The 18,955-nt window shown below is 37.2% G+C and overlaps 2 protein-coding genes across 2 annotated transcripts; both read right to left on the reverse strand.

Moving 5' to 3' along the window:
- Window positions 1-1,983: 1,983 nt before the first annotated feature.
- prkag1 (protein kinase, AMP-activated, gamma 1 non-catalytic subunit) lies at window positions 1,984-10,386 on the reverse strand. The gene is made up of 13 exons (XM_083971871.1): window positions 10,283-10,386; window positions 8,581-8,632; window positions 8,385-8,485; window positions 8,209-8,290; window positions 8,046-8,104; window positions 7,813-7,858; window positions 7,649-7,703; window positions 7,089-7,215; window positions 5,773-5,938; window positions 5,638-5,675; window positions 4,792-4,938; window positions 3,292-3,391; window positions 1,984-2,467 (listed from the first exon to the last, which is right to left on the reverse strand). The coding sequence occupies exons 1-13, from the start codon at window positions 10,289-10,291 to the stop codon at window positions 2,457-2,459; spliced, it is 993 nt and encodes a 330-aa protein (XP_083827997.1). The 5' UTR covers window positions 10,292-10,386; the 3' UTR covers window positions 1,984-2,456.
- Window positions 10,387-11,570: 1,184 nt separating this feature from the next.
- Window positions 11,571-17,744, reverse strand: LOC310985493 (GTP-binding protein Rheb-like). Its single transcript, XM_083971102.1, has 8 exons — window positions 17,307-17,744; window positions 15,394-15,465; window positions 15,229-15,296; window positions 15,015-15,097; window positions 14,822-14,878; window positions 14,680-14,727; window positions 14,471-14,552; window positions 11,571-13,328 (listed from the first exon to the last, which is right to left on the reverse strand). Exons 1-8 carry the CDS (start codon window positions 17,356-17,358, stop codon window positions 13,236-13,238), a joined length of 555 nt encoding a protein of 184 aa, XP_083827228.1. The 5' UTR covers window positions 17,359-17,744; the 3' UTR covers window positions 11,571-13,235.
- Window positions 17,745-18,955: the final 1,211 nt, after the last annotated feature.

Raw genomic sequence — 18,955 nt, forward strand, 5'->3', positions numbered from 1 at the left:
CTGGTCTTTCCCAAAAAATTCAAAGCATAAAAAGCATGTGTAATCTGAAATTGACTGTTATTTCTAGGCTATTTCTTGACATTACTACGCAATTAATTGTTATTTCTTCCCTATTTCTTGACATTATCACGTAATTAACTAAAATAAAAGTTATGTCATATACAGTATAAGATTCATGTATTTGGAGATGAATGCCATTTAAAACAAACTAAAAAGAACCTTTATTGCTCATCCTTTAAATTATAATCTCAATGCAGATTAGTACAAAAACTGTGCATTTTACATACAGTCGTACATATTATATATTCGTTTCATGTAGAGCAGAAGAGCAGGAGGCGTCTGGATGGTCCATCCCTCTTTGGAGAGTGGAGGGTAAAATGCTGGTGATCAGTGACTTTGACAAAAAAAAAATAAAAGAAAATATATATGACGTCTCATATTCTGACAACATGAACGCACCGTCAACACAAAACCAGGAAATTAATATTACAATACAACTGTTCATTTGAATTTTAAACTGATGGACCACGTTTTCCAAAAACAAGTGACTGAATGAATGAATTAATGAATGAATGAACGAGTCCCTTTAACGTTAATAATAAAGTCAAACCATAAGTGGAGCAGACGAAACAAAAACAAGCGGAAGAGAAGTCGTCACTAACTTCAGATATAGAGAGTCTATTAATCATTCAGATACACATGAAAACAAAATAAAATAAAAAAAAAGGCAAAAACATTAAACGCATAAATATTTTTTGAGTTTCTGCACTCGAACGCATCACAGCACCTGTTAATGTTAATGGTCGAGCTTTTTCCAGGCTATACGCAACACGTTTAAAAACTCATGCTCTTCCTCTTTTCTTTCACACTGCGTAACTGTAGAAAACTAATTCAATTGTTCACAAGTCGTCGACTTTTTTTCTTTTCTTTTTTTTTTCAGTTTCATTTCATTTACATTCAAAAAAATACAATTATTATTCCAACAAGGTCCTCGGGTCTGAAAGGATCATTCATTAAACAGAATGATAAAATCACACTCATTTTCTGGAAATGCTGCATATCTGTGTGTGTGTACAAATGAGAAGTACAGTACACACAACTAGGTAACCATGTATCCGTGAAATTATCTCTGCAAGGTGGAAAATGTAGTTGTTAAAAGGGATACTTCACCCAAAATCGATAATTCACCAAATATTCTACTCACTGTCATGCCAAGGAAGTGGTTTGGAGAACTTTCTGGGTTATCAAAACGATTTTCATATACCGTAATGGCGGCGGATAGAGTTCACTTTTGAATCGTCCAAAACACACACTATGAAACATCCAGATACCTCCATACTGCTCGTCTCTACTGACCCAAGTGTCCTGAAGCTGCCACATGAAAAAGTTGTTGAGAAAAACTAAGTTTGATCTCTGTTTTTATTCTTGTTGTAGTAGTAGCTCCCAGTGGCTGCACGAGATTTGCTGCGAGATGTTCTTCCGTGTTTACATCAGACATCCAATGGTTTACAACGACGAACGAACATCTTGCAGCAAATCTCACACAGCCACTGGGAGCTACTGCTACAACAAGGATAAAAACAGAGATCAAATGAACTTTTTCTGAACAACTCTTTCATGTGGCGGCTTCAGGACACTTGGGTCAGTACAGACGAGCAGTATGGAGGTATCTGGATGTTTCATAGTGTGTGTTTTGGACCATTCAAAAGTGAACTCTATCCGCCGGCGCCATTATATGAAAGCCCGTTGAAACTCGTGAAGCGTTTTGATGACTCTGAAAGTTCTCCAAACCCTTTCTCCTTGGCATGACGGATGATGAATAGAAGATTGATTTTGGGTGAAGTATCCCTTTAAGGAGATGAAACAGCTAAATCCTCCACCTGCTTTAAATCATGTGACTGACGAAGGAATGATGACATCACCTGAGCCTGATGACGTCATCGTTCAGGTGTCTCGTGTACTTTGGTGTGTGAGTGTGTATGTGTATGTGTGTGTGTTCCTGTTACTCATTGATTATTCCAGCCAATTAAAACAAACGCTGCCAACAACAATTAATACAAGTCAATCAGTTTCCCTTCAGCTGATTGATTTTCTTTTTTTTATATTAGGAGGAAAAACCTTTGTAATCAGAGTCATAATCAGTGTAGTGTTGGTGTGTGTGCGTCCGTCGGCCACACGGTGGGAATGATGCCGCTCGCTCGTCCTTCACTCACTCACTCTTTGTGCTTCTTTTCTCGTCACTCTCTCGTGACTCTGCGACCTCCAACTGTACACGTTACTAAAAAAAAAAATCATAGATTACCGCGTCGTTAAAAAAATATAATGAGCTCCGTTATTTGTGGAGCGGCGTCTTCTGGTGCGAAGAGAAGAAACTCCAGAGATGGACGACGACAGCAACGATGATGATGATGATGAGACTAAAACCTACTGATGTTTTTTTTCCCTTTTCTCCTCCTTCAAGCCGAACCTGCAGACAGAAAATATGTGAATGCTTCCACTGCTTTATCATACTTTTAATGCTTTAAGCCAGGAACACACCTCCCCGACACGCCCCGACGCCAACGGCCTTTGTCCGTCGGCCACCGTCGGGAGAAAGGAAACAGTGAAACACACCGCCCCGACGACTGCCGACCAGAGCGATTGAGTGGCGAGGACTCCCATAGAAATACAGACCAATTTAAAGTCATAAAGTGGTAATAATCTTTGCCATGTACAGTAACCATGTTGACTTAACAAAATAAAATGTATTTGACTGATCGGTTCATTGTAAAACATTTATTTATTTACGTAAATGTGGTGATCTTCAGTACGTAGCCCAGAGGCAGTCCTGCTCACTTTTCATTCAAACAAACTAATGCCACTGCCACAGTTGTTAAATTTCATCAATGAGACCAACATTAATCTCCTAAAAACAATTTAACCAGCCAGCAGTAAACCTCTAAAAGCGTGCGGGATTCCCCTGTGGATTTCTGTTAGCCCATCTATGGTGTTTTACATTATACGTTAGCATTAAGCTAGTGGACTTTATATGCTTAGTTGTGACACTGGCTGTGTGTGTTTTGAACGTTGTTTCAAACTATGTGGGTTTGATTGAACATCTTTGATGCTTAAATATATATATTGCCGCTTAATATATTGCTTTACTCCTCTTTTTGTCGGGTTGCACCAAACAGACGAGGACCCGACGCCGTCCGACGAGACCCGACGCCCGACTGTCGGGCCGGTGTGTTCCTGGCTTTAAAATAAAAGTTTAGAAGCTCCAGTAAAAGCAGCAGCAGCGTCAGTCCTCACCCTCGTCTCCGTCGGTGAGCACCAGAGCCTGGAGAATATCCGACAGAGACACGATTCCCTTCACCACGTCCTGCTCGTCCACCACCACCAACCTGTGCACCTGAAGGACAAAAACACATGCACCACATATGAGGCAGACAAACTTATTAATTTTACAGCTGTTATTGTCTGTTTTTATATCTGTTTTTATCATTTCTTATATTTTTGATCCTTAAGTTGCTTTTGTAATGATGTGAATTTTTCTCTCTTTCTTTTTTTAAATTAATTTATCTATCTATTTTTATTTCATTATCTGCTTGGTAACGTGTATTCAAACTTAAAAGCAACCATTTTTCTTCAAAAAAAAAGTTTACTAACAGGAAAAACAATGCACCACAATGAGAAACACACTCACAGCAGTGTTGTTAACAGGAGACTGTGTTATTTCATCAGAGTCACGGTGCGACCGTCTGAGACGTTCATGATTTACTGAGCAGAGTTCAACTCTTGTGCAACACTGAGGAGATTTAGTCACTTTTTAAACCCACTGTTACACACTTGAGTTTATGTGACGTTGTCGTCTTCTTGTTGTTTTTCTGTCATTTTTTATTCTTTATTTTTCTGTATTTCTCACTTTCTTCATGTGTTGTAGCTCCATAACATCGTCGGCCTCTTTGTTTTGTTTTGAATTATTAATCTTTATGACCTTGGTGTTTTATGCCTCACATTTCATTAGTTTTCTAACCCATTTCTATTGTTTTTTTATTTCCTTTCACCACTTTTTTGTCTTATTATTGCAGTTTCATTCAGTTGCTCTTCTGTTTCTTACTAGATTTAATTCTTTTGGGTTTGGTTTGGTTTGGTTTGGTTTGGTTTGGTTTAGCACAACACATAATTGCACATTAGAAGTTATAACTCGACATAAATACAGTAGTTAGATAAGGTTTAAGAACAGAAGACAAAACAAAATGAATTAATAAATAAATAACTAAAGGAGGTGTTCAATAGGCATTCAAGACTGTAAATGTGTAGGCTGAAGCACAGCTTATTACACCTACCTACTTATGTTACACTATACAATCTACTATTACTACTACTAACAGTCAAAAAAAGCTCTTCAGCAGAGAAGGCACCACAGCTCATATTTCTTATTTATATAACTTGATCATCCTGCTCTTAAGTTTGTTTGTGTTTTAAACATATTTATTGTACTACATGTTTTTAGATGATTTTTAAGATTATTCCATAAATTGAGCGCTGTTACAGTGGTACGTCTTTATCTCACTTATCCCTCCTTTTATTATATTAATTTCTCTTTTAATTCATCATGACTGGTTTTTCCTGGTCTCACTTCATGTTCTTGTATCGTCTGTGTTTCTTGGGTTTTTATGGTTTTTATGACACTGTTGGTTCTTGTGTGTTTCTGCTTTTAGGTCAAAACACTTTAAATGTAAATTCTAGTTTTAAAAGGTGCTGTGTCGATAAAGGAATAAATGACGTTCATTATTGTTGATCTCCCACCTCGGCCTCCACCAGTCTGTTGATGATGGCCTCCAGCGTCTCGTGTCGGTTGCAGGTCAGGACTCCTTCAAAGTACTGCGAGCGGTGCTGCAGGGCTTTGGTAACAGTTATGTCCAGGTTGTTGTAGGTTTTCTCTGCTGCCAGGTTCTGCAGGAGCACAGGTCAACATATCCTCACATTAACGTGTGTGTGTGTTCGTATTTAACAGCAGAAAAGAAAAAAAAAGAAAAAAAAAACACACACTTGTAACTGTAGCCATGAGTCCAATATGTCAACATCACCACAGAGTTTACTGTACATGTAAATAGACTACGGCAATTGAGAGAAATGTAATAAATAGAGCCACGTTGATAAAATATTCATTATAATGTAAGTTTTTGACTAATGCAATCAATGTATTGCAGATAAATTCATACAATCCATCACATTGAACTTAAAATTTGGCGTGAGGTCGTCCTGATCATTTATTCAAACGTTCATTAGAAACAATACTATAAAAAAAACTTTTTCCACAATCATACTCTCTCACAATTAACACTTCATCAAACTAGTCGATCAATTGATCAAGAGAAATCAAGATAATGCCTGTAACTTGTATTGAAAATGTAAATGTAAATATTTCTGGGTCAAATAATGTGATAATAAATGTTTTTGAATAAATCCTGTCAAGTCTTTGGAAAATTACAGCCAGTAGCTTTCACCGGTTTTATACATCAAACAATAAATTAATGGATTAACTGAGAACATAATTGAAATATTAATGGATAATTAATTTAAAAAAAAATTGTTCAAATCAAATAAACTTGATTTTAAGAAAGACAAACATACAAAGAGTCGACAACTTACAATAACATCAAACTTTGAGTATATATCCACCACTCGACCTGAAAGAGAGAGAGAGAAACAGAAGATCAATAAATAAACAGAAATCAACAAGTTATAACTTTAAGAACCAGGACTTTCCACTTTAAACCCACTGACCTTTGTCGTCTACAACAGGCAGCGCCGACACTCGCTGCTCAACAAAAATGCCCAGTGCCGTGTACAGCGGCGTGTCTGCACGGACCACCGCAATGTTCTTGAACGTGCCGATGTTCAGTTCCTCCAGGGTTTGACGCAAGAACGCCGGCTTTGGCATCTCTGATATCTGGGGAAAATAAAACAGAATTAAAACCTGTTGGATTAAATCTGTGTTTGTGAAGCAGCTTAATAAAGAAATGTTGACATTTACAGCTTCCTTGATCGGAGCTGATAAATCAAATCAAATCAAATCAATTTATTTATAAAGCACATTTAAAAACAACCAAAGTTGACCAAAGTGATGTACAGTTCAGTGAACACAAAATTACAAACAAGGTACAAAATACAAAATAGCCATGGCTGGGACAGCCAGAATGAAAAATGACACACACTTGAGACCATCAGGGACATTTAAAGGCCTGGGAAAACAAAAAGGTTTTTAGATTTGCCTTAAAGGCAGCTGCAGAGGCAAGGCAAGGCAAGGCAATTTTATTTGTATAGCCCGTTTTTACAAACAGTTTGTCTCAAAGGGCTTTACATGGCATCGTAACAACATCCTCTGTCCTTAGACCCTCACATCGACTGAGGAAAAACTCCATGGAAACCCTTTTAACAGGGAAAAACAGGAGAAACCTCAGGGTGAGCAACAGAGGAGGGATCCCTCACCCAGGACGGACAGACGTGCAATAGATGTTGTTACAGACAAGAAAACAGTTTACAGTTTGTCACAGAATGTGCGGAATATGGAAATGTTAGCAGGGGTTGAAGGAGGAACATCTAATTGAAATGGGTAGGCTGTTCCATAGCCTTGGGGCTGCAATGGCAAAGGCACGATCGCCCTTTCCTCGTAGCCTAGACCGGGGAACGGTCAGGAGCAGTTGATTCGAGGATCTAAGAGTCCTTGGGTTGGAAAGGGGGGAGAGTAGGTCACAAATGTATTGGGGGGCCAGGCCATGAACTTTAAACTCTGTCCTGTACTTGATGGGGAGCCAATGAAGGGATGCTAGTATGGGTGTTATGTGTTCTTGCCTCCTAGTTCCTGTTAGCAATCTGGCAGCTTTTCAGACACCTGACACCTAGCACTTTGAGATTTTTTGGTAAATATAAAGTGCGTTACAAATAAAATGTATTATTATTATTACCTGTAAGCACTAACTGCTCACATCATTTTACTGTTATATTACAGGTTTTCTGTGACATGTGACACTAAGCCCGACTCTGAAGTTGATTTCTGCAGCGTTACTGTCGCAAAGACTGAAATAATTATTAAATCTTACAAAAAGCTTCAGGAACTTGAGGATCCTCTTGTGCGTGAGGATGTAGAGTGTGTTTCCTGTCAGAGGGTCGATCACCGGTAATCTGTGGATCTTGTTTGTCAGCAGAGACGATACGGCATCATACAAACTGTAACACAGAGGCGACAGAGTTTATCAGGTTAATCAGGGAATGCGGCAGATTGTCAGATTAAAAACAGCTGAGTATCAAACTAGTTTTTCTGTCTGGGCAGGAAATGCATTAACTTTTTAAAGTGTGTGGCAGTGATTCAATAAAATGTTATGGATACAAACAAAACTTCAAATCTCAGGGCAACTTTATTTAGACAACATGAGCTTTGGCGCCATGAGAATTAGAAATTAAGTTATTATTAAGTGGAGAAAAGCAGCTTAATACAGACACAGATGGTTTTACAGAGAATAAATGTGAGGAGGAGCTTTTCAGACACCTGACACCTCATTTTACTGTTATATTACAGGTTTTCTGTTTCATCAGGGAACAAACAGTTCAATTCAAGTGATATTTGATATAAAAACAAGGGAAACGTTTCTAAGAGACTCACCTTGCATTGGGAGATATGCAAACCAAGGGCTTGAAGGAGTCTTGAAGGTAAAGCTCTGGTAGAAACACAACACACATCACACATTTAATTTAAATAAATTCAAGATTATCAGTGTGAATGATAAAGAAGAAGAAGTGTTTCTATATTTATTTAACACTATTTACCTCTCCATGTTTCAATTTTGTGTTCTTCCAGTTCATATATTTGAACCTGAAAGAGACAAAGTTTGACTTCGATTAAGATTAACTACTAAAAACATAAAGACCACCTGTAGACAAAAGCACAGGCAGATTCAGCAGCATGTTACATAAAGATCTATTAAAATAAAACCTTCCTAACATCGGTTTCAGATGTAAAATGTGACACCTAATCTGACAGTTGAAGGACCGTAACTCACCAGTGGAGATTTGTAGTAGCGATGGAGAATATTGATGAAGTCTGTGATGGTTAACATACCTGTGGAGAAGGATTAGGAGCATTTAATCAATCCATTACTGTATTTAATTATTTATTATATTTAATCTATTTAAACAGAGCTGATAATAAGTAACGTCTCTTACCAACAAAGCACTGCTTCTTGCTGTCCCACAGAGGAGCTGCTCTTACCCCGTTAGAGACAAGAGCAAAAAACGCCTTCTTCACCTGCAACATTAATCACACCGAAGCTTTTTCAGTCTACATCAGCGAATTAAAGGACAGAGTTCAGTTTTTCTCATTAAAAGCTTTTTATTTTTACCTGCAGCGATGTGTCAAACACCACTAATTTGGAGCTGGTGGGTACGAGGTCATAACAGCGGTGGGACTTCATAAACCTGGTGTAGACGTTGTGCTCCGGGTCTGAGGGGAAAACAAAGGGACACTATTGTTCACTGTCTTTTACACATCGTCACTGTTTGTCACTTTGGCCTCATGATATACACATTATTCCTCACCCTCTATGACCAGGTCCTTTTTGGGCTCGAAATCATCAGTGGTTACTGGAATCTGAAAAATAAATAAATAATAATAAGTAAGTGACTGAGTGAATGTAAAAACAGGTTGTTAAACAAGGGGCTGTGTTACATGGCTACATTAAAAACACTGACATGGTTAATTTAAACATTAGGAGATTAAATTCACTATCAATATAATACATGGTCACTGCAACATCCAATAATACTGTTTGTTTTGTGCAGCCTGAACGGACGAATCACCGTCTGAATCACCATAGGGTTAAATTCAAAACAAAACACTGTCTTCATGTGAACTATTGATAAAATATCAACACAAGCTTCAAAAAATATTGTAATATGTAATGTACTGGTTCTTTATTTTCTTACACCCGTACATTAACATAGCAATAGTTGCAGAATAAAGGTGATGCTTATGTCTAACGATAGATAGATAGATAGATAGATAGATAGATAGATAGATAGATAGATAGATAGATAGATAGATAGATAGAATCGGTCCATAGCATCATACAATAAATACAGGATAGAAACATCAGTAATATACAGTAAAACAAAACAAATCAACAACATGAGAATAAAAAGGAAACCGAGACGAATAGGAAAAAAACAAAAACAGTCCCAATAGGGCTAATAAAAATAATAATAATACAAATACAAAAATGTTATATGCTTGCTTGTGCTCTTATGGGTTTTATGTAGCTGCTGTTCTTCTGCTATTATTCTTGTGCGTTTCTGCTTTTATGTCAAACCACTTTTGAAACCCATGTTGTAAACCTTGTTTAAAGTTACTATATAATTATTTTTTATTACACTATTATTATTATTATTATTATTATTATTATTATTATTATTATTATTATCATCATTATTTATTTATTTATTACAAATTCTATGACAGACCATTCTTTAAAATATAAAGTAATAGGCTACACTATTTTACTACTTGTTGATCCTAATGCTTATGTGTTTTTAAGGCAGAATTAAAATTAATCACTGTGATATTGCTTATTTTACATTTATTAAAATCGTATTACCTCTTGTTATTAATGTGGACTGTGAAGACTATCAACTTGTACACTGTTATTACACCTGTAGCTGTAAACTTACTCACTGCTAACTTAACTTCACTAACAGCTCGTTGCAGCGGCTTCGGTCCAGTGTTATAACCACTCAGCTGACACCAGTACCGGCTGTATCGGTGCCTGAGTGCCCTGGAGGTCAGACTGACCCCGGTGGGATCGCTGCGGTAAACTCTATAGATTCTGCACCAAACCATTAAAAAACTAAAGACTAAAGAGATAAAACATTAGCTCTAGCTTTAGCTTTAGCATCCCACTGTGTTTACATTAACGAGTCCGTCGACGAGGTGACTTTCCATTTCGGTGCGTGCGTCACCTACCTTTGTTGAGACATTACGAGGTAAAAAGCTTTGTTTTTTGTTTGTTTTTTAGAAATTATTTACAGTACCGTTTTAGAAAGTGTGTTTACATTCATAAGTATGCGGTATGTTAGGAACAACCTCCTCCTGTAGTTACAGTTTAGTTAGCTAAATTAGCTTGCTACCGTTACCGGGCTTGCTACGTCACATCTCAACGGTTAAACTAAGGTGAAGGGAGTGGTTAAAAAAAAGAAAATAAAAACTCAGCTGCTGTAAAACAGTCAAGTTAACCAGGTAACTTACACACTCCATGGTCCATCCGCTGTGTCGCCCTCCTCCTCTAACCGGGTGGTGGTTTCCAACTGGCAGCAGGTCGAGCAGACGCCGAGGCTTCCGCTACCACGGAGAACCGCCGTTACCGTAATACACAGTGTATGGGGAGGCTACCGTAATACATGTAGTGTGAGCGCACCGTAATACATGTAATGCGGTATGTATGGGAGGCTACCGTAATACATGTAATGCGGTATGTATGGGAGGCTACCGTAGTGTGTATGGGAGGAGGCTACCGTAGTGTGTATGGGAGGAGGCTACCGTAATACACGTAGTGTGAGCGCACCGTAATACATGTAGTACCGTATGTATGGGAGGCTACCGTAACACATGTAGTGTGAGCGCAACGTAATCTCAGGTAAGTACTTGCAGTTGCAGATATGGAGGATTTTTTTTTTTCGTTTTTTTTTTCTAAACATAGGTACTTACAAAAACAGGCAGACAAACAAACAACATTTATATAAATATATATACAAAAATATATACACATAAATCATATAGATATTTGTAATAGTCTGTGATACTCCAGAGTTTTTATAGCTTTTCTGTCTTTCATGTTGTGTAGTACGGTAGTTGCATGTAATATCGTGTTTATATCCTATGGTTTATATTTTAAATTCATGAAAATTTGTTTTTTGTGTGTCCATTTACATTTATGGATATAGTACTTTCCTTGCAAAATAAAAAGATTTGACAATTTCAACTTTTTTTTTGTAGACATGGGGGAATATTAAACAGATCAACTTTACAGTATTACATCATGAAATATCACAATATTTTCTTCTTACTTAATATTCCAATCAACCGTATTTTACCTTAACATAATACAATATTATGTATTAATGGTTATTGCTTTTCCATCTAAATTAATTGCAAGTTGGTTTAAGTATCAACAATTTCTTCAGAATCCTTACGTGTACTGACATTAAATCAATATGAATAGATAGAAACAGATTGCTTAGGGGGATAAATATTATGTGTAATTTGTAGCGAACTTCCTTCAGTTTATTTGGGAAAAGACAGGAGCCATACTTTATATAAATATGTAAATACAGTAGTGTATCTAAATATTAGAGGGAGTTGTAATAATACTGGAGTTTCCATACAAATTTCCGTGGAGAAATTTACTTTTTCTGTAGAAGTAATTTTTAAGACTGACAAAGAACATGGTTTCTAACTCTTGCCTCTCCACATAACATTTCATATGCTGAAGGATTAAAAAATCAAAAATTCAAAATTCAACACAACGACACATCAAATGAGTAACAGATTTATTTATATACAAAACTGTTTACAGCAAGATTTCTGAATTAACATTGACCCATAAGGGAAAAAATTGGTTTTCTGGTGCTCCCTCGGTATCAAGTCAACAGAAGGGGGAGAAGGAAAAAAAACACCTTAAAGAGCACCTTGAGTCGTGAAGGGAGGCAGATGAGGGAGTTTAAAGAACTTTAAGGCACAAGACACAGCATCACCAGCTTCTGTTCAACCATCATCAATCATCCATCTGCCAACTACTTACTCAGCAAAGCACTTGATAAAAAGGTACAATTACCCACTACAGGTACAACGTGAGGGTCGGGGGTGGGGGGAAAAATCCACCGTCTGTGTTTCTGTAAGGCTACACAAGCTATAAAGGAAAAACAATTCAGGAAGTGTCCGGCGAAGATCAGGCCAGTCCACTATTTATCAATTAAACAGGCTGCGTGCCACCTGGGCCTGAAGGAACCATCAAATCAAAACCAAGAGTCCAAAGATTACTAAACTAACCCCAGTGGCCATCAGCCACTTTAACTGGTCTTATGCAGTGTTAAAATGCAATTCAATAATTGCAAATCAACAATGTTCATACTTTTTAAACCTGCTTATAAGCAAATACTCTACTTATCATACTGAAGGGAGAGCAAACCTGCATCATTCAAGATATAACCAATAGTATCAAACCAATTTCTAAGATTTCTATGTATGCCGTATATATATATAAAAAAAAAAAAAAGGCCATAACTGGTAAATACCAAAAGATATCTTATGATCTATACTAAATTTCTTGAGGTTTGTCCATAAGATATCAGCTTTTATCATGGTCAGTAAGGAGAAACTCGACTGTAGAAACAATGCGAGGTCTATCTGTTTCACAGGAAAGCTTAAAATGTTTGTTGTTAAATATACAAATAGATTCTTCTGTTCTGAAGACACAGTTCAAGAGTTCAGGTGGTGAACGGTACCTGCAAAGATGAGTTGATAAAAAAATTACAGTGAGAAGAACTGTGAAACCACAGTGAAACCTCATTTCGGGATGTTCCAACGAAATCCACCATTTGTGAGAAATAGTGACATTTTAACACCACATTTAAAGCAATGTGAACAGTGACTCTGCATCACTGTGGGGGGAAAAAGACCTGCTGAAAAAATATACTCATCCTAAAAAGGTCTCTCACTGTACACTGACTAAACTTTTACTTTTAGATAAACAAGCCAATGATGTCTCAAACATGAGATTTATAAGTAATTATTACCATAATTCTTTCATGGAAAAAAATTTGATGCAATTGGAAAATCTTATTTTGTTTTTTGAGGGTTTGGTTGAACTAAAAAAAAAAAAAATCAAGATTTTGCCTAGTCATAGATTATATTTCAGTATTTATAGAACGTGTTCACTGAAGCCGATTCTTTGTCTAAAACAGATTAATCTTCCTCTTATAAATTTCTGCCTCTGGTTACGGGTGGGATAGTTTATCGACTGTCTGGGGGCAGTGGCCCTGCTATGTAAATCAATCTGGTATCATCGCAGTGGAGCAGAAAAAGCTCCACCGCGGCCGGTCAGTGTCTCGGTGTCGGTGAGGTCACGATTGGGCAAGCCGGTGAAGTTGTGCCTCCTGTCTTCAGCAAAAAATGAGCTCACTGATGTCCTGGATACACGTTTTTACATCACAGCACACTTCTTCTCCTCCGGGGCGGAGTTCCCGTCCGCTTTCTCCATCTCCAAAATGATCCGCTTGAAAACCTCCACAGCCGTCTGCATCACAAGAAGAGCAAATTACATGCGTCAGAAACACTGTGCATGAGTCGGCATTCAAAAGGTTTACAGCAGGGAAAGTAAGTATTGAATACGTCAACAGTCGTGCGTGGTGAGTGTGCATAGAGGTCATGGCATTACTCATTGTTTACTCCTTGATAACGGCACTCAGCGGTGCATTCAGGGGCTTATGCTGCGTTCACATGGAGTGAACGGTCCGACAGAACGGCACGACGGCAAAACGATACCCACATGACAAAATATTGCTATTACTATTGTACTATTACTATTGTACAACAAATCATTGTATATTATTTAAAGGGATACTTCACCCAAAATCGATAATTCACTAATTTTCTACTCACCGTCATGCCAAGGAAGGGTTTGGAGAACTTTCAGAGTCATCAAAACTCTTTAGGAGTTCCAGGGGGGGTCCGGCTGACAACGGATTTTCATATAATGTTGGTGGATAGAGTTCACTTTTGAATGGTCCAAAACACACACTATGAAACATCCAGATACCTCCATACTGCTCGTCTGTACTGACCCAAGTGTCCTGAAGCCGCCACATGGAAAAGTTGTTCGGGAAAAAATAATTTGATCTCTGTTTTTATCCTTGTTGTAGCAGTAGCTTCCAGTGGCTGCACGAGATTTGCTGCGAGATGTTCTTCATGTGGCGGCTTCAGGACACTTGGGTCAGTACAGACGAGCAGTATGGAGGTATCTGGATGTTTCATAGTGTGTGTTTTGGACGATTCAAAGGTGAGCTCTATCCGCCACCATTATATGAAAATCCGTTTCCAGCTGGACCCCCCCTGGAACTCCTAAAGAGTTTTGATGAAGTTCTCCAAACCCTTCCTTGGCATGACGGTGAGTTATTTTACAGGTTATTTTTTCCATAGAGTAGAGAGAGTTGATAATTCCTATGAAAAGATCCAGAGTAGGACGACCTCATCCATCTCTGGAGTCAGTGTTTGGTTACAGCTTTTTTCTTTTTTACACAAAAATATTCCAAGTACCTACACGTCTCCTTTGTATAAATGTTCAGGAGGAACAAAGAAGAAAATCACACTTTGACGAAAAATGGATTAAAAAATGTCGATGCGTTCAATACTTATTTTCCCCGCCGTACGTGTCTTTACCTCATTCTCCTTGGCGGAGGACTCCATGAATGCAGCACCCCAGGAATCAGCGAGTTTCTTTCCCTCCTCTGGCTTGATAACTCTGAGATCAATGACACAGAAAAAACTCCAACACATTAGCTCGTTATCATATTACATTATCACTCATTACACTACTTACATGCACTGCCATTTATATGTATATTTCATATTTCATTCGTGTTGATTACCTTTCCATGTGGAGATCTTTTTTGTTCCCTACAAGAACAGTTGGGACCCTGCAAAAGAAATCATCATGGTTGAAAATAAAATAACTTTTAAAAAAAACACACATTTGTAAGGTTTGAATTTTCAAAACGACACTAAACTTACTGAATCTTCCCAACCATGTCTAGCAGCTTGTCATGTAGAACCTGCACAACTTCAAAACTGAACACAGACAAACAGAGCAGTTTAAAATACTGATGTACTGCTCTTTATAATGATATTAAAGTTGATTCAAACCTAAAAATGTCTTCTACCATTATGTTTTTCTAATATTATCCATACAGATAAATAAACTCACCTTTTCATGGAAGTCACTGCATACACGAGGACATAACCATGGATGTCCATAGAGTGAGACTGTGGAAAAATTGAGTACTCGTCCTACAGACAGAGAAGGTAAATTATAACAACCTTATAAGCCATCTCACATAAGCAGCAACACCAGCAGCACCTGAGGTTAAATATCAGGAATTAAAACATAAAGTGTCTTAAATGGAAAAAAAAAAACTTACTTGTCCAGCTGTATCAACCAGCTGAAGATTGAAGTCTTGGCCATTCACGCTGACCATTTTGTTAAAGGCTGAAGGATGGAGATTATCTCATAGTTAGAAAACACTTCTTTAGATGAAGAAAGATTTATTTTATTTTTTTACACATTATTTACTGATAACACTCACTGTTTTCAATGGTGGGATCATAGGAGTCAACAAATTGTCCTTCCACAAACTGTATTGTAAGAGATGACTTTCCTGTGTAGAGCAAAAAACAAAACATGACTGCTGCACTATTGTTGTTAATACAATATCTCAAAATCTATGTTTTACAATTGAACAGACACCGATCCTGTGTAGTGACTTACTTATGACGGCTTCAAGTCTTTAAATGAAACAAAACATTTTCTTTTTTATCACATTACGTTACTGTTTACAGGTGTTGAACCAATTATGTGACCTGATAAGAAATGTCAACTATAGGTGCATTGCAATACATTAGAATAGCATGGAAAAGTGTATTTATGTCTGGAATTCAATTCAAAAAGTTAAACTAATACATCATATACATCAAAAGACAAAGTACAGGTGTTTACATTGAGATGTTCTGGGTGACACAGCTGCCAAGCTTCGTGTGAACTGCTTGTTTTTGTCTCTCATGTTTTATCTTATCTCAAAGGACTGCAGCAAACCTCCCTTTGCCGCAATAAAGGTTACTCTACTGTACTCTACTATCTAACCAAATGACCAAAACAAGTCGACAGCTGAAGTGAGAGTCCTCCACACACTACACACTCTTTAACACAGCTATCGACATTAACACAGCTTCTCCTTATTATTATTATTATAACAGTTTGCACATCTATCAGCACCAGTCGGCCGTACCTAACACAACAGCCCCCATGTTGGGTTAATACCTGCAATAAGAGTGGTCATACCACTAAAATATGGTCAGTAAATCAGGAGGTTAATATATAGTCACAGGCTCTTTTCCTTAATTGTGTGGCTTCTAATACAGGTGCATCTCAATAAATAAGAATATCATGGAAAAGTCAGTTTCCATTAGTTCAAGTCAAATACCCACAACCACTTTTCAGAAGGCCAACATTTCTGTATTTAAATGCTTTTTTAAAATGTGTCTTTTGTAATATTCAATGGTTTTGAGACATGGTCTTCATTAAATATAAGCTATAATCATTATAATTAAAAGACATTAAATAAATATGGACATAAAATGTTTCATTCTGTGTGTAACGGATCTATATAATGTATTAGTCTCACTTTTTGAGTTGAATTAGTGACATAAATAAACTTTTCCATATCGAGATGCACCTGTACTTGTCATGTTTGCCTTGTTGGATCAAAGGTTTAGAGACACAAAGTCAGATGAATGTTTTCAACCACAGCAGGACATCAAGGACTGAGCTAACTTTATTTTAAACCAGGACACTTTGTTCCAGTCGTTTATATCTACACAGCTCCTCCTCCTTATTATTATTATTATTATTATTATAACAGTTTCCACATCTATCACCACCACCAGTCGACCTTACCTAACACAACACAACAGCCCCCATGTTGGGTTATAATACCTGCTATAAGAGTGGTCACACTAACCAAAATATGGTCTCACAGCTACATTTCAGTAAATCAGGAGGTTAATATAATCACAGGCTCGTTTTCCTTAACTGTTCGGCTTCACATACTTGTCGTGTTTGCCATGTTGGATCAAAAGCTTTAGCGACACAGAGGAACAACTAACTTTACTTTCACCAGGACACTTTGTTCCAGTGGTTTACTACTATATCTAGCCTACAACAGCTAAGTTACACAGCTAGCATGTGTCGGTTGTATTTTTTAGTGAATATTGGTGATCGATTACGCAGCAAACACAGATGAAAAAATAAAATAAATAAAAACACGAACAATGGTAAAGCTTACAAAGAGTTATTAGTGGGATAAAAAGTCGGATAGACTCGGTGAAAACAAAGCCAGGACGTTAGCTGTTAGCCGTTAGCTGTTAGCATGCAGCTAACTGGCTAGCCGAGCAACATTAGCATTAGTGTGTGTGTGTGTGTGTGTGTGTTTGTTTTACTCACCTACAGACCTGTAACCGATTACAGCAATCTTACGATATTTTGGTTGAGGCATTGTGGTGAAACCGTTTTTTCAGTTTTTGCCGTGGGTGTCAGATAATGTAGTTTTTTTCTTTCTTTTTTTTCCCTTTCTTTTTTTTTAACTATCCAAACAAACTTTTTTTTATCGCCACATTCGTCTCGCGTCACGTGACAACAACAAACTTTTCGTAGCCGCCGCCGCCACAACAAGTCGTAGTTAAGTTAATCTCCACAAAAAAAAAAAAAAAAAAAGGAAAAGAACTACCCTCTTCCTCCGTTCGATACGGTCATTTACAATCAATCGATCGATCGGTTTTGGAAAAAAAAAAGCTTTAAAAAAGTCTCGTTTTCAGGTGGGGAATTTGTGAAACGACAAAAGGCTTCGCTCGTTCTTCTCCGCGGTTACGACTCGCGAGTGAAACTGACGGAAACTGTCATAGTGTGTGAGCACGAGCACACCGTCGTAAAACAGAGGCTACGTCACTGACTCAGGAGTGACACCCACACCCACACACACACACACACACACACACACACATGAACCAGCAGCTGGAGGGAGACACTACAGTGAGTACAGTAGTAGAGGTCACGCTGTTGTGTGTCGGTCCACACCTGTTAGACGGTTCTAGAGTGAACTTGTTCTCCAGCATCTGGAAACATGTGGACTGAGTCCCGTTGTTTCAGCCAACAACACTGACACACATGTAATATATTACTTTTTTCCTGTCAGGGCAAGTTCTATCTGTTTGTTTTAAGATGAAATATCTGGGACAAACCATCACAGATTAAATGCCTGATGATGACGATGACAAAAAGTAAATTATTATTATATTATATTATATTATATTATGGTAACACTTTACAATAAGGGTCCCTTAATTAACGTTAGTTAGTACATTATTAAGCATTAATTAACTGTTTACAGATATATTAACAATCATTATTATGTATTACTTAGGATTAGGAAACACATTAATTAATGTAGCCTATTAGTGAGCAGTTAATTAACGTTTACTACTCAAAGTTAGTTAATACATTTAAAAGGTGAATAATGTAATTAATTATCATTATGTATGCATTAGGCTACTCAGCATTAATCAACACATTAGTTTATATATTAATGCTTAATAATGTACTTACTAACTTCAATTAAGGGACCCTTATTGTAAAGTGTTACCTTATATTATATAATTATATTATATTACATTTCAACTACAAATTGATTCGTTTCACACTCTGTTGAGAAAACTTACGTACAAAATTTATTTGCCGACTGAACAGCTCACACATGATGCTGTCAAATTGCTGTTGTCCTTTTTTAAAAAAAAAAATTTGTGTGTTTGATTGTTTCTTTCTTTCTTTTACTATTCACCTGGTGTCTAATTATGGTGATGTGATAAATGACACATATAAGGACATGGGCCATTATGTCCCTTGACTTTAAGGAGCTGTAACACTTTATTGTCACATTTGACAGTTTTTCTTAGTTGCTAAAACACTACATTTCTGAACCAAATCCTCAATCGTATGTAAATATTTTTCTGTAATAATCTGCGTCGAGATATACATAAATAATACATATTCTTATAATTAAAAATGTGGGTAATAAAGGTTAATTTAGTTTGTTTTAA

Source organism: Trachurus trachurus (genome assembly GCF_905171665.1).
Source record: "Trachurus trachurus genome assembly, chromosome: 5".
In the NCBI taxonomy this organism is placed as follows: Eukaryota; Metazoa; Chordata; class Actinopteri; order Carangiformes; family Carangidae; genus Trachurus; species Trachurus trachurus.

Coding starts and splice junctions, on each gene's coding strand:
- prkag1 (XM_083971871.1), bottom strand. Junction 8,291..8,384: donor TGTTTGACACATCGCTGCAG/GTAAAAATAAAA, acceptor TTAATGTTGCAG/GTGAAGAAGGCGTTTTTTGC. Junction 8,105..8,208: donor CAAGAAGCAGTGCTTTGTTG/GTAAGAGACGTT, acceptor CCTTCTCCACAG/GTATGTTAACCATCACAGAC.
- LOC310985493 (XM_083971102.1), bottom strand. CDS start 17,358: ATGCCTCAACCAAAATATCGTAAGATTGCTGTAATCGGTTACAGGTCT. Junction 14,728..14,821: donor GACATGGTTGGGAAGATTCA/GTAAGTTTAGTG, acceptor TTTCTTTTGCAG/GGTCCCAACTGTTCTTGTAG. Junction 14,553..14,679: donor AAAGATCTCCACATGGAAAG/GTAATCAACACG, acceptor CATTGATCTCAG/AGTTATCAAGCCAGAGGAGG.